The sequence below is a fragment of the Asterias amurensis genome, chromosome 3 (genome assembly GCF_032118995.1).
Source record: "Asterias amurensis chromosome 3, ASM3211899v1".
Classification (NCBI taxonomy): domain Eukaryota; kingdom Metazoa; phylum Echinodermata; class Asteroidea; order Forcipulatida; family Asteriidae; genus Asterias; species Asterias amurensis.
Window position 1 is genome coordinate 20745483 of NC_092650.1, and position 15520 is coordinate 20761002.

A 15520-nucleotide genomic window follows, 5' to 3' on the forward strand; every position below is an offset into this window, starting at 1 on the left:
ATTTCAACAATGTTCGGTAGCAAAATCTGGCTTAGAGTCTATTGTGCAAATATGGTACTAGAGTATACGACTGTGAGAAAAATCAGACGGTATGTAAAACAGGGAGCGTATAGTGCTGTCATATAATTGCATAATCCGTTATATAAAATTTAATACGGTCTACGGAGCTAGGAGTAAATGAAGCGAATGAGGTATCGCCCACAAGGCTGACAGACATGGATTACAGCGACCTTACAATTTTGTGTGATGTACAGTACACAACAGAACTGCTACACTATGCAGAATACAATCTGTGTCTCTTCATTTAAAAAAATAAATGAAAAAGGTTTGCCCATTCTATTATAATAAAAAATTATATATCTAATTTTAGTGCATTGTCACAGAAGAGGGCCTTTAATAAACATGAAATCTGGGAAATGACAACTCACACAAGACATTAGATCAATGTCATTTGAGTTTACTTTCTTATTTTTTAAAAGACACTGGACACTTGGTAATTGTCAAAGACCAGTCACTGAGTACGGTATTCTCACTTTGTGTGTGTAGTTATCTCAACATGCATAAAATAACTGAGGTCTCTTATTCAATTCAAACATTTTAGTGAGAAATTACCTCTTTCTCAAAACTAGGTTACTTCAGAGGGAGCCGTTTCTCACAATGTGTTATCAATAGCTCTCCATTCATTAAATCCATTACTTGTTATGAAGTAAGTTTTTTATGGTAACAATTTGAATCAATACTTAGTGTCCATTGAAACACCAAAATACACCCTAACACTTTGAAACTTCTAAAAAGCCCATCGGAACATTCAGCTTGGACGACTTCAAGTAGACATCAACCTTGTCCCCAGTGGACAAAACCCTGTGTCTTATATAGGACTCCTATAAATTTAAGAGCTTTGCAGGCAGTGCCAAAATAAAAGTGACTTAAGGCCAGTGTTCCATCAATGAAATTACAAAGGATTAGTGTGCGATGAAAATCTATTAACATACAACAGAACTGCCATCAAACACACTACTAGATAAAATGTAATACAAACTGTGTAGGTGTTGATGACTGATAACAATCGGACTCTTCCATTGTTATCATTTTTACATTCACAGCCTAGGCATGTGTGTACAGCAACACAGTAGGTGGTGCAATAACAATGCTTAATACAAGCTAAAACTTAACAAAGGCACTGCACACATTAATTGGTAATTGTCAAAGACCAGTATTCTCACTTGGGCAACTCATTTGATGTATCCCAACATGCATAAAATAACAAGCCTGTGGAAATTTGGACTCAATTGGTGGAAAGGTTTCCGTGTGGCGCCACCACTTTTTCATTCGATATGAAATATTATTTCATTTCTCTCAATGAGATATCCCTTTTTGTAAAAATGAGTGAAAAAGTGGTGGTGCCATAGGGAAAGTTATCCCAATTGGTCATTGAAGTTGAAAGAAAAGACACCCTTGTTGTACAAAAAAGTGTTCTGAGAAATTACATCTTTCTCAAAAGCTACTTTACTTCAGAGGGAGTCATTTCTCACTCTACTCTGTTTTATACTATCAACAGCTCTCCATTGCTCGTTACCAATGAAGGTTTTATGCTGAGTAATTACCAATAGAGTCCAGTGCCGTTAAATATTTTTTTGCAGTAGCTGGGAAGTAGTGCAGTCGGGATAAGGAGGTTCTTGAAAAAATGGTTCCTTACCTGAAAATGAATTTAGGCATCATCTACAACGTCTTAGTCAGAAACTCATAAGGCACTTGTAAGACGCAACATGCTGAGGCGAGTGTAGACACAGGCGGAGATGCGATGTTGCTCCAGAGGTTCAGCTTCCGGTTAAAGATGCAGGCGTCACATCCCTCAAAGATAAACACATTTCGGTCCATGGTGCAATACTGCAAGCAGGCGCCACCCGCGACCGGGCCAAAGTTACACGTGTCTTCAGACCACTTGTTCTTGATAGCGTCCAGACAGAAGGCTTTTGTGGCAAGATCGGTGACGTAGATTTTGTTGTCGTAGGCTTCAACGACGGGAAACTCCCAAGGCGGATCTTCGTGCGGGATGGGAATGTCGGGTAGACTTATCCACTCGTCGGTGTGCGTGTCATATCGTTCAACCGTCGATATAGAATGCCGGGCGGCGTCGCGGCCGCCTATCGCATAAATGTAGCGATTGCCGAGTGTTGTAAGGTGCATGGAATAACGTTTGGTGGGCATCTGCGATACGTAGCACCATTGGTCATTATCGGGGTCATATCTCTCTACACTTTGTTGTAGACGCTCCCATCGCATGCCCCCCATGGCGTACAGACATCCATTGCACGATACCAGGGAGATGTACTCTCTTGGTGTTTGTAAACTGGCCACAGTGCCCCATGAGTTATTCATGGGGTCATAACAGTGGACGCAGTTTGAAACAATGCCGCTGCTTGATCCACCAGCTGCATACAAACAGCTGTTCAGAACAGCTACGGCATGGAATCGAAGCTCAGGTAACCCTGGCAACAGTGTCCATCTGTTCTCGTCGATGATATAACCGAAACTCTTCTCCAGTGGGCCCTGATCACTGACACCACCCGTAATGACCACGACGTCAGTCAATCGTCCTTTACGGGGTTTCAAGACTGGACTGTCGCTGCAGTAGCTTCTCCTTGTTGTGTCCGTCTGATGTAAAGCTTCCGCTAAAAGTTTCAAGCATTCATCGTTTCCGATCACAAGCGGTTCTTTCTCCACGACATCTTTGAGGTAGTTACGATCCAGCTGCGACAGACGGACATGCGCCAGTAATTTAGGGAGCTGTGCTGCCCTCTCTGTATCAATTCTCGCCCACTCCATAACCATCTCGTAGATGCTCTCCTCTTTCTCGACTCTTATTTTGTCGTCGGTGATCAAGTCCAGGACGTCCCTGAGACCCAGCTGAAGGATGTCTTCAATGGAATACTGCACAACATGCATGAACTGATTACGGATAAACTTAGTAGCTCGCTGGTAGAGCTCTTTGAATTGATACAGGTCTGCCAAGTGTCTCACCACCAGGCAGTTCGAGGAGTCCATGTTCAGCGAGAGGAATTTGAGACAGTAGTTTTTAAGATTTGTCATGAGGAATGGGTCGGCACCACGGAGTATACACTCAACGTTATCTGCCGTCAGTGTTATCCTACCTGTGTACATGTAGTCCAAAATCAACTCCATCCCTTCAGGTGAAGTACAGGAGACATTCGCCATCGCTTGCAGGTCCTCTTCCAACCAACTATTGCACATTGTATCGAAGTACGGGCTACACGCTGCCAGGACGTTGCGGTGGGCCTTGAACACACGGCCACCAACCCGTAGAACCATGTCACAATACTTGTCGTCTGTCCGTTGCTTGAGAAGTTTGGTCAAAATCACAGAACCCTGGTCGTCCTCGACGAAATCCATACAGCCGTGGCATCCACTACTGCTACCGTTCATTGACACATTGGTGCTTGGATGTGGTAATAACTCCTCCATTTTTAGACCGTGTTTTTGTCCGAAAACAACCACTTTACCACGGTAAGAGAACCACAACTCTCGAGCATGTAGTGTGCTCCACCATGTCACAACGCGTATTATATACGAGCAGTCTGTGCACGGAAGAAGGTATCACAACACACAGTGCTGAATAATAGGGTCGATCTCATGGGGACAACAATGAGTGGTCTCTGTTTCGAGGTTGGATTTTATCGCAGTAGTTTTGCTTTTCGGCGAGGAGCAGAAAGAGGGCGCTGTTTGAAGTTATTGTGGTCGTGACAAAAAAACATTGTGATAAATAAATCCGCATGACTCACTCCCAAAGTTATTGCGGTCGTGACAATCCAAAAGTAACTTTGATAAATAAACTCGCGTGACTCACTTTGTTTCCGATTCTAAATGCGGTTTAACATTGTTGCCTCAAAGTCTTGGAACAGTAGTGTAAACTGGGGGTTGGGTGAGGGGGGGGGGGGGGTAAGGGGTAAGGGGTACCCCCTGACACCCCCTCCATAGACCTGACACAACAAATCATCGTGAATCTTGGTATTTTTTTAAGAATATTGGTTGATCGATTGAAATAAAATTGAATGAAACATTAATAATATGGCTTTTGAAAGAATAATTCATAATTAACTTTATTCTAATTATTTTTTTAAGATGTCAACATGGCTAGCCGAGTAGATTAGTTCAAACCCCTCTTTAGTAGTCAATTTGTCGGCTCAGTGGTGGGTGGGGTCACACTTGCCACGAACTGCAACAAGTTTTTAAATACAGTACACAATTTTGACATTTTAACAAATACTAAAATAATGATGTTTTGTTTTGTTTTGTAGCTAGTGCTGGACACCTCTGAAAAACAGTATTTCACTGAGAGGTCTCCCCGGGGAAAGAAGAGTCATATAAGGTCATTAATTGCAATTTTAAAGGTAATGATCAAAAAATCATTTAAAAATAAAAAATGCGTGTACAAAAAATACTGACATTTTAAATCAGTAAATAGGCCTAAAATAATTATAAAGTTATGTTAAAGTGAATATTTCGCTTTGCCAAACAATACTTTGAAGACCACACAGTCATGTTCAACAAGCCGCTAGTCTACCACAGAGCTGCAAAGTAATGCAAAGTATACATTACATAAAAATTGCACTAATGACCCTTATAAAAAAATAGTCCTGTGCAGACGAATTAAAAATTGTTCTTCTCCATTAATTGAAAAGAATAAAATAACGTTCTTGTCGAATACCAAAATTCATTGCACGCTCAACTTTTAGTTCAGTTCTGACTCCCATCTAAAATGTCACCGTGGCACCCCCGGTTTCAGTTCTCCTTGGGGATTCCAGATTATGTGTTCAGCAGTCTTGACGTACAGCAGTTTAGCAGACGATAATCACAGTGGACCACAGAAGACAGCGGTCTTGAAACTTCTTCATCACATCTTGAACTAGGAATTTACTTTTGACACCATGGCGAGCTTACAGGTTTGTTGTTGTTTACTTATGATTATTAGTGCATGTCAAATTATCATCTACGAAGTTCATACGAAAAGGGGTTTTTTCAGGGCAAAACTTTGAAGCCCCAAATGAAAGTTTTGCGTAGGCCTATACGAAATTAAAAAATTTGACCTTCTGAGTTGAAAGGAATTACTATATAATATGCATTTATGTGATTGATAATGAGAGATGAGAAATGCATTAATTGACGACTTTTAACCACAAAGCTTATTTGTGTCCCACGGTCCATGTTGCCATCTGAAATACCCACAACAATTAGACACTCGTTTAGTAATAATAAAACGTGCCGAAAAACTTACAAAATATTACTTTTTTTCCAGAACGTGCACACATCAAACAATTACATAATAAGATTTACATTACATTGTTCGCCCTTTGTGTAAAACACTTACAGAGGGTTGAATGCAATGACATTTCCCATGCGTCATCTACATGTTGTGCCTTTAAATCTTTGTTATTATTTTGAGCACATAAATAGGGGTCAAGGATGTTAGCGACATGCCATTAGCTATAGTTATAGGCACTTGAAACGGTTGGTATTTACTGTTAAAGGCAGTGGACACTATTGGTAATTACTCAAAATATTTTTTTAGGGTAAAAGTTACTTGGTAATGAGCAACGGGACCCCCGGGTGTTGGTAGAGAAAACATTGAGTAACGACTCCGTCTGAAGAAACGTAGTTTCTTACAAACTGGTAATTTGTCACTAAACTGTAACTTGAATCTATGGCGGAGAATTGTATTTTATTCTGTATAATTTGAATGTTTGTAATGCAATGTTTTACTAAATTTTTGCAACTTTTTAACTGTTGTGTATTTTTAAAACCATATTGCTGTATTGCTAAATACCAGTCTTCTCACTTGGTGTATCTCAACATATACATAAAATAACAAACCTGTGAAAATTTGAGCTCAATTGGTCGTCGAAGTTGCGAGATAATAAAGAAAGAAAAGACAACCTTGTCACACGAAGTTGTGTGCTTTCAGATGCAAGTTGATTTCGAGACCTCATCTAAATTTGAGGTCTCGAAATCAAATTCGTGGAAAATTACTTCTTTCTCGAAAACTACGTTAGGTTCTCACAGTGTTACTATCAACCTCTCCACATTACTCGTAATCAAGAAAGGTTTGATGATGACAATTATTTTGAGTAATTACCAATAGTGTCTACTGCCTTTAAGTTAAGTTTAAAAAGACTTCAGGCCTTCAGGGGTGTTTTTCGTCCATTGCTTTCCTGCAACTTTCGATGACCAATATTGAGCCAAAGTTTTCACATTGGCATTGATTTAGATCTGTATTATACCAAACTTGTCCAGTACTATACCAGCTATAACGACCTCCATGACAAGGTTCCATCGCTGACAAGATAAAGGGAGACATGTTTTGTATTTATTTGCTTTTAGACTCTTAAAACAACACGCTGCCTTTGATCGGACGAGTTGGTCTTTTAAAGACCTAGTCTTCTAACACGGTCGGCCATTTTATGGAGTCAAAATTTTGACTCCATCAAATGGCCGACCGTGTTCTCCGCGTAATTTCGAGGCGTAATAACCGTGTAATTTCGAGGCTGTGTGGATCATTATCTACCTTTGTAAAATATCTTTCTAACCACGTGCATTTCATAACAAACGGCTCCAAACGCTTTGTAAAGACCAACTCGACGACCCAAGGCAACGTGTTCCTTTAACTTACTCCTCTGCCACTCTTTTGTTTGGCTTCGTTGTTGGCAAACTCCTATACTAGCTTTCGGTTTTCACACGTATGCAATGCTTTCATCCATGTGATTCCATTTTCTGTGGATCTCAGCACGAATGACGTTCATCCCAAAGACCCCTCTGACAATAATGATGGACAATTACAGTCAGTTTGGTCATTACAGTGTATACTAATGGAGTTGGGTACGTTTGGTAATAATTGGAGCCCATCGTGACTTTGTCTCACGGAGGAATGGTGATCAAGGCAATTTTTTTGTATTGATTTATGGTTTGACTTTTGTTTTGTGTTGATGGCATGAAGAAGTACCTTAAAAAGGAAAGAGAGGGTATATAGCCTACACACTTGGCTACTCCAAAAATTATTGCCAATGAAAACTTACTGGGTACAGAGCACTGGAAAGCTGTATATAAATGCCAATTGATAGTAAATAGGGGAATTAAAGGGAATTTTTAAAAAAATCTGTCTCATGCATCTGAAGGCACTCCATTCTCCTGCAACAGAGACATTTGTCTTCTTCATTGTTGCTGTCGATGCCCATTGAGCCCAGATTTTCACGGGTTTATTATGCATGTCGGGATACACCAAGTGAGCAGTCTTTGACAATTATTACAAATTGTTTTACCCTGCCTTTAAAACAGAAACAAAACCCACTAATAAAACAAGTACACATCCATCGCTTTAAATCCATCAGTCTGTTGAGACGTATTGCCAAGGACTGTCCCAAGACGTTCACTGTCTGACCTCAGATCATTCAGAAGGATGCTATTCATTTCCAGTAGGCGTCCTTGCTGCACCATGCGTTTATACTCTATCATTTGTAAGGAGGAAGAAGAAGACCTTCCCTCCATTTTCATATGAATAAAGTGAATACATAATTATGATTTACAGCTTCATATGCAATCCAATCATTGCAGACAAGTTTAATATGAATTGGGGCTGTCCTTGGTGAACAAAATGCTAATGAAATCCTTTATTTTATTCGGGAAAATTCTGTCTTGGAAGAGTATTAAGTCTGTTGCGACAAGAAGAAGTCTTAAAAGGTTTTGATTAAAAAAAAAATTAAAGCCCTATTGTCAAATTAATGTTTCAACTATGACTAGTATAACACATTATGACTAGTGCATAGTCATCATCAAATCATAATGACATGTTTTTGTCCCTCTTTATTCATCATCTGTGTATTTGTTTTTATCCATTCCATGTACTAGATTCCTAGTGAACTCAGAAATTCAAACTTCTTTTCCGCCGTGTGCCAGATCGTTACGCCCCCAACATCATGATATTTAAGTTCCGGTACATCAATGGTCCTTGAACAAACATGAAAAGCACAACACACAAAAAGCTTTATACTAAAGCATAAAAGCTGTAATACTTCTTTGAAAAACCTTGTAGGCTACCCCGTGTTTATCATAATAATAATACATATTCATGCATTCAAAGTCAGTAAATACTAGAGGCCAAAAGATTAAAAATGCGACTGGTATGCCGGCTATGCGAGAAAGGGGGACCCACTCCCACATAAATCACGCGGCGAAAACCTTGGTCCTATACACAAATTATTGTATGGAACTTTATGAGCGCATTTTCATTTTAGTTCACTGAATTTAACTTTTTTGAGATCGGGGGTCTAAAGGGAAGAGGCTTCGTCAAATCAAAACACTGAACACTATCGGTAATTGTCATAGACCAGTCCTCTCACTTGGTGTATCTCAACATTATGCGTAACATAACAAACTTGTGGAAATTGGTCGTCGAAGTTGCGAGATAATAAAGAATGAAAAAACACCATTGTTACACGAAGTTGTGTGCTTTCAGATGCGTAATTCACAATGTTTTATACACAGCTCTCCATTTCTCGTTACCAAGAAAGTTTTATGCTAATAATTATTTTGAGTAATTACCAATAGTGTCCACTGCCTTTATAAGCCTTATGCGAGAGAATCTATTTCAGTTGTACTCGTCCAAGAAGACGTAAAAATAAGAAGAAATACACACCACTTATGGTCGTTATTTCGTACAGCAACAAATTCCACAATTTTTGCCGGTGAGAATAAAATCGGCCCAAAACCCAAAACAAGCTTATAATAATAATAACATCGTGCGAAATTATTTTTACTTGGAATAACATAGTATTGGTTATTACTGATTAGAGATAAACAATAGTATCTGATGGTACCCAAATATCTTGCAAGAGTGATGCTTCTCGTAGAATGTACTGAATCTCCCAAGATGGAATTTACAATTGTTTTCTTTCTGCTTCTTCTTTATCTTCTTTTTGTTTTGTTTATTAGGCATATCTCATGAAATTGTAAGTTACCATGATGTTTTTACAGCTGCCAGATAACGCAATTATTTATCGCCCACAAGCGTCAGATTTCCTCTTCAAGGGATGGATACATTTTTGCCAATCACTCAAATAATGTTGGCATACATGAAGTTTGAGTAGGCCCCCTACTGGTCTTTGACAATTACCAAAGGTGTCCAGTGCCTTTGAAGGGTCTGGATACTTTTTGTAGGACAAAAAAAACCCCACAATTTCCACAGATTTACATTAAACTTACACAATTTGGAGATCATGATGGTTGAAATCTTCCCCGGAAATATTACTTGCTGAGGTGCTGTAGTTTTTTTAGAAAGTGAATAAAGCAGTGAAAATAACTTTCGTTTCAGTGATCGACTGTAAACAAGTATTTCGTGACATTGTGTTACTCATTTCTCAACATCTATCTTTCTACTATCGTTATCTTAAAACTGTGTTGTAAGTTTAATACAAATCTGTGGACATTGTGTTTTGTGTTATCAAAAAGTACTCAAATCCTTTAAACAACCCACCAACCATCTTGAGTCAAGCTTTTCCTACTTCAATATAATAAGACGTTTGTTTGTCTGCTTGTTTTTATCTTTGGTTGCCATGGTGTTTAGGGTGTAGATCCGGAGTTTCTTCCGCCTGTGGACAAACCGACGGTAGACCAGCAAGACATCGCTGACACCGGAGAGGGCCTTCTTTCAAATAGGTTTACCGTTTCAGAATCCTTCCGGAAACTGGAGACAGGGGAAGGTATATATAAACGGAGATATTCTTTATTTATTGGTATAAAGTTTTACTTTCATTTCAGATAAGACGGTTTAATTAATCTAATTGACATTATCGTGTCCGTTTGAGATATACATATAAAGGTTACTTAAAAAAAATTTAGGAAAGATTCTATGTGTATTGTTTTTACTTTATTTCATCAGATATTGATCTAATGCTGTCGATGTGTATTTTCTTCTCATATGTTTATCACCCACACATTGTGTCAACTTCAACATTCCAGTTTTTGCAGTTTTGGGTTACTATTCAACTATCCACCTTGTAACCTTCATAGACGAACGGCTCTTAAAAAAAAACATTTTTATCACCTTGTGTTCTTCAATAACATCTAAACTATAGACTTGCACTGCAAAAACTTGGTTGTTGACACCATGGGTGTAACATATAGGCCTAATTATTACACTCAAAAGAAAACAATTATTACCATAAGCACAATGATAAAATAACACTAATTTCAGCATTTTTGTATACATTTTTTTGTGTTACTTGAACACCATTTATTTTATATTTTATACTAAAATAATTATTTGATTCCCTTATTGGTATCTATATGTGACAACATCCATGATGGTGTAAATTTGAACGCTCCGGTTTTCACTGTGTACTGGACCTTTCACCATGTAATCTGGCGCAGGGATCCATTGCTAATGGAATTAATAACCACGGAAGAACAGAAATAAAGTCTAAGTTTTAAAAAGCTATCTCTTCATTTCAGCTCCATCGGTTTTCAGCGGTGCACAGACGGGCAGAGAGACAGTCTTCAAAAACAAAGCCCCACCCAAAGAAGAACTGCCTTATGACCCCACAACGTGTTACATCTGTGGAGCAAAGCTCAAGTAAGAATTGAATGCACGTGTGTTTTTTTTTAAGAATATTCAAGATGGCCGCCATATTTACCTTCGCGCATTATGGAAACATCGGTTTTCTGATTCAGAAATTACCATGCTATTATCATGGAGGAAGGAAGCAATACAGATTCAAAGAGTGTATTTGCCTATCCCCCCAAAAACTTAAACAAATGTTTAAATCTTTATAATATATTGTTCTCCTGACTATTCACCGCAACGCATACAGTCTACTGCAAAACAAAAACAGATGGCCGCAGTTATCAACAATTGAAATGTCTATAACGAAAGAGGGACAAAGTTACAACACTTTTTAAATGTTAGTGAGGTTAGAGGGCGTACTCGAAACAATACACATGTAACATTAATATGAATGATGTACTTGGAAATTATTTTGTACGTTTTAGTATGTTTTGTTTGACAATTTCTCATCCTATATACTGTTCTTATTTTTCAGGGGGAAATTCTCCAAAGTACAGAAGAAAAACATTCACTTCGACTGCTTTAACTGCTCCGTATGTGGAGACAACTTGAGAAACATGGGTACAGAAATAACTTAATAATACCCTTTGTTTTGACATGGTATCAAATAAATGGATTTTTAACATGCTTTTCGTGTTTATAACCGTGAATACTGTTTATAAAAGTGCCGATTTTCACATGTGATTTTCCGTGACCACCATAAAAAAAGGTTGTAAGCCTAAATAAACTGGACGAAATGTTTGAACCCCTTTTGGCGGGAAAGTCGGAGAAGTGTAATGTTTGTATGACAATATGACAAAATTATCGTCTGTAACCTTTGAAACAGACAACGGGCGCCAAACACGTCGGTGGTTTTCGGTTCTCGTGTGAAAGGGGCTTATTGGAAAAGCGAAGGAAGGATATGGGCTTATTGGAAAAGCTAAGGAAGGGGTCTAGAAAAAGTGTAGGCCCCTATTATCGTCCTTCTCAATTGAGAATATTTACTGGCAAATTTATACATCTTGTTCATTAAAGACACTATTCATTAAAGACACTATTGGTAATTGTCAAAGACCAGTCTTCTCACTTGGTGTATCTCAACAAATGCATAAAATAACAAACCTGTAAATTTGAGCTCAATCGGTCGTCAAATTTGCGAGATACTACCAATGAAAGAAAAACACCCTTGTCACACGACTGCTTGATTTCGAGACCTCAAATTCTAACCTTGAGGTCTCAAAATCAAATTCGTGGAAAATTACTTGTTTCTCGAAAACTACGTCACTTCAGAGGGAGCTGTTTCTCACAATGTTTTATACCATCAACCTCTCCACATTACTCGTAATCAAGAAAGGTTTTATGGTGATAGTTATTTTGAGTAATTACCAATAGTGTTCACTGCCTTTTAAGGGTTATAATGTGTGTTTGTTGTTGAAGAATCACAAAATAATTTCTTTTTTTCCCTTTTGTCCCAGGACACTTCGAGAAGGATGGCAAGTTCTATTGTCGAAATGATCGCCCTTATTAAATCAACACACCTTGAGCTGATACGCATTAATATAATTCAATCGAGACTTTTAATGTAAATCACATTCGGCGACTGAATCCAATAGTAGTGAGGTTTCGCATGCTAACGGATACGGTTAGTGCGACGGATACGTCATCATTATGACGTCCATTATGCTACTCGCTATCCGCTATACGTGCAGACGACACTGGTATCCTGCTTGCTACACGTATAGTAGGCTACGGATAGCTGTGCGTATGCGTGCGAAACCATCCAAACAGTATTCGGCATGAATTATGACCTCGCCAGCAAGTTGGAGTGAAAGGTCAAGTGTATCTATAAGATCTATGGGCCCAATTTCACAAAACCAGAAAACTCCGAAATTCCATAGTGTTTACATTGTTTGCAAATGAATTTGCTTAGTTTTTAGTGTTTTCAAGTTAAAAGAGCTTTATGAAATTGTGCCATTGAAGGATCGTCACATGGTTACAGCCTATGTTTCTATTATCACATCTCAAAATCATGATGGAATTGCCAAAGCTTAACAAAACAAAACTGGGGGAAATTATCTAATTAATTTCAAACCCCCAGAACACTTGAATCTGAAATACGTCTCAGATTGTGTTTTCCAATATTACGGATTCTTCTTTTTGAGCTGCGATGTTATAGGCCTATTTACCGCTCCCGATTTTTCGGCATATTATTATCTTAAAGGAACACGTTGCCTTGGATCGGTCGAGTTGGTCTTTGAAAAGCGTTTGTAACCGTTTGTTATAAAGTGCATAAAAAAAATATTATGGGTGGAAAGATATTTTAAAAGTAGAATACAATGATCCACACAAACATGCCTCAACAATGCACGGTTTTCCTTTTACCTCGTCGACTAACACGGTCGGCCATTTATGGGAGTCAAATAATTATTTGACTCCCATAAATGGCCGACCGTGTTAGTTCGCACAGTAAAAGGAAAAGCACGCAATTTCGAGGATCATTGTATTCTACTTTTAAAACATCTTTCCAACCATATGCATTTTATAAAAAACGGTTACAAACGCTTTTTTATAGACCAACTCGTCCGATCCAAACGTGTTCCTTTAAAAAACAATACCACCTTTTGACATGAAATTCCCACACTGGTAGTTTTATTGTAGTTTTATCCATATGTAAGCATTTAACAATACTAACGATTCAAAAAGCAGAATAAATGCCGTTCTCCGTAAATTTAACTGAACAACGTAGTTTGAATAAAAGTTAGATTTCACCTGCCATGTGTTTCCGATGGTAGTCGATTCTGCTGAAATGCATGTGAAGCGTGACTCGGCATGAACAATTATAATAAGATACTTGTTGAATGGACATCGCAGACCTAAAGTACAACTCAACAGTTGTTTTCGTATTTTGTTATCAATTTGTCTTTAGAAAAGAGACTGTAATTCTCAACTATAGAAAACCAAATTGCACGTTATAAAGGCAAAAGACTGAATTTCCTTACCGGACAAATTTTCCTTGTTTTGTCGTTCGTTCTGAAGAGGTATACCCTTTCTAAGAACAATGGATTTACCTGGTAAGTATCCTTGCCCTCTAGAGTTCTCAAAGCCTCCCATTGGCAATTTAAGTATAAAGGGGCAGTGGATACTATTGGTAATTACTCACAATAATTGTTAGCATAAAACTTACTTGGTAACAAACAATGGTGAGCTGTTGATAGTATAAAACATTGTGATAAACGGCCCCCTCTGAAATAACGTAGTTTTCGAGGTAGAAGTAATTTTTTTCCTGAATTTGATTTTGAGACCTCAAAGTATAGATTATGAGGTCCTGAAATCAAACATCTGATGTCACACAACTTCGTGTGAAAAGGGTGTTTTTTCTTTCATTATCATCTCGCAAAAGGCTTCGAAGACATATTTTCGATTTAACAACCCTTAGACAAAAAAACTTTCGCTTTTGAACGATAAATCTTGTTTATTATGTTTTTTGTCGTAATCGAAGTTTTATATATGAAGGCACTTCGTGTCTTTGTTTTTAGATTGTGTAATAGATGCTTTGTCATTATAGGGAAAAGTGAGCTCTTTGTTTTAAGTCTCTTTGATTCATTAGGTAAATTGTTATAAAAGTTGCTAAATTATTAAATAGTTACAAATATTATTTAATATATATTAATTTCGAAACATGTGCCTTATTTTAAACGTATAATAAAGAAGTATAATCGCTTTACCAAACTAAATATTCGTTTTTTTGTGTGTTGGCGTGTGTGTATTCTTGACTTAGGGATATGCCTATTAAAGGCAGTGGACACTATTGGTAATTACTCAAAATAGTTATTAGCATAAAACCTTACTTCGTAACGAGTAAAGAGGAGAGGTTGGTAGTATAAAACATTGTGAGAAACAGCTCCCTCTGAAATGGAGTAGTTTTTGATAAAGAAGTAATTTTCCACGAATTTGACTTCAAGACATCAAGTTTAGAATTTGAGGTCCCGAAATCAAGCATCTGAAAGCACACAACTTCGTGTGACAAGGGTGTTTTTTTCTTTCATAGTTATCTCGCAACTCCGATGACCAATCGAGCTCAAATTTTCACAGGTTTGTTATTTTATACATATGTTGAGATACAGCAAGTGGAAAGACTGGTCTTTGACATTTACCAATAGTGTCCACTGGCTTTAACTGCAAAGGAGCATCAAGAAAAACATTTAAACGGAAACAATAAAACCCCAAATTAGATAACGTTAAAAGTCTGTATGTTTATTAATAGGACTCCGATGAATAATTCCACTTTATGGGAAATAATATGGGCTGGACAAGGATGATTCAAAGAGGGCGATATCAGAAGTAGTTTGCACATTGGATGGAGCAAGTTCGACCAAGGGACTAAAGTTAATTATTGTCGACCGTTGGGCGATTTTCTTGGTACCCAGGATGTATTTCATGCATAGGTAACCATTGAACATTAACTAGTCTCCTACCGGCCACATCGGCCCAAGGCCTAGTGCCCGATAAAACCTCATCAGCCAAAAACAAAACTGTCTGAAGAGCAGACCCTTTGAATAATCCGAAGAGATGAAGTGATCGATGTTTTAAGGAAGCTGCCCCGCCCGCGCGCGTCCCGCCCCACCCTTGCCATCCCAAAGTCCGACCGTAAAATATGAACAGCGCCCCCTTGCAGCAAAAAGGCTCGATTATGGCTTTGCGGCCAGTTTATGCGAATGTTGTGGCTGGTGGCAGCAGAGGTAAAGCATGTAAGAACAACAATTTGCTAAGTACATAAAAGTATTGCTAAACAGAAGCAGGCTACCAGCCACAATTAAGTTTACATTGTTGTGACTGGTCCCATTCAGTTTTTGCTTAGTACATTGTCAAGCAGCATTTTATTGTGCGAGTCAGCAGTTGGGCAAACTGCCA

General features: G+C 38.2%; 2 protein-coding genes across 2 annotated transcripts in view; one reads left to right on the forward strand and one right to left on the reverse strand.

Annotated features, from left to right (window-relative positions):
* Positions 1 to 3559, reverse strand: part of LOC139934437 (kelch-like protein 11) — a 64946-nt gene extending 61387 nt beyond the window's left edge. Inside the window, exon 1 of the mRNA XM_071928673.1 lies at positions 1697 to 3559. Within this exon, the coding sequence (XP_071784774.1) occupies positions 1720 to 3483 (1764 nt within the window). The 5' untranslated portion in view covers positions 3484 to 3559 and the 3' untranslated portion in view covers positions 1697 to 1719. The remainder of the gene's footprint in view (positions 1 to 1696) is intronic.
* A 1255-nt stretch (positions 3560 to 4814) lies between these two features.
* Positions 4815 to 14788, forward strand: LOC139935341 (uncharacterized). The gene is made up of 5 exons (XM_071929876.1): positions 4815 to 4961; positions 9632 to 9767; positions 10519 to 10639; positions 11106 to 11191; positions 12085 to 14788. Exons 1-5 carry the CDS (start codon positions 4947 to 4949, stop codon positions 12135 to 12137), a joined length of 411 nt encoding a protein of 136 aa, XP_071785977.1. The 5' UTR covers positions 4815 to 4946; the 3' UTR covers positions 12138 to 14788.
* Positions 14789 to 15520: the final 732 nt, after the last annotated feature.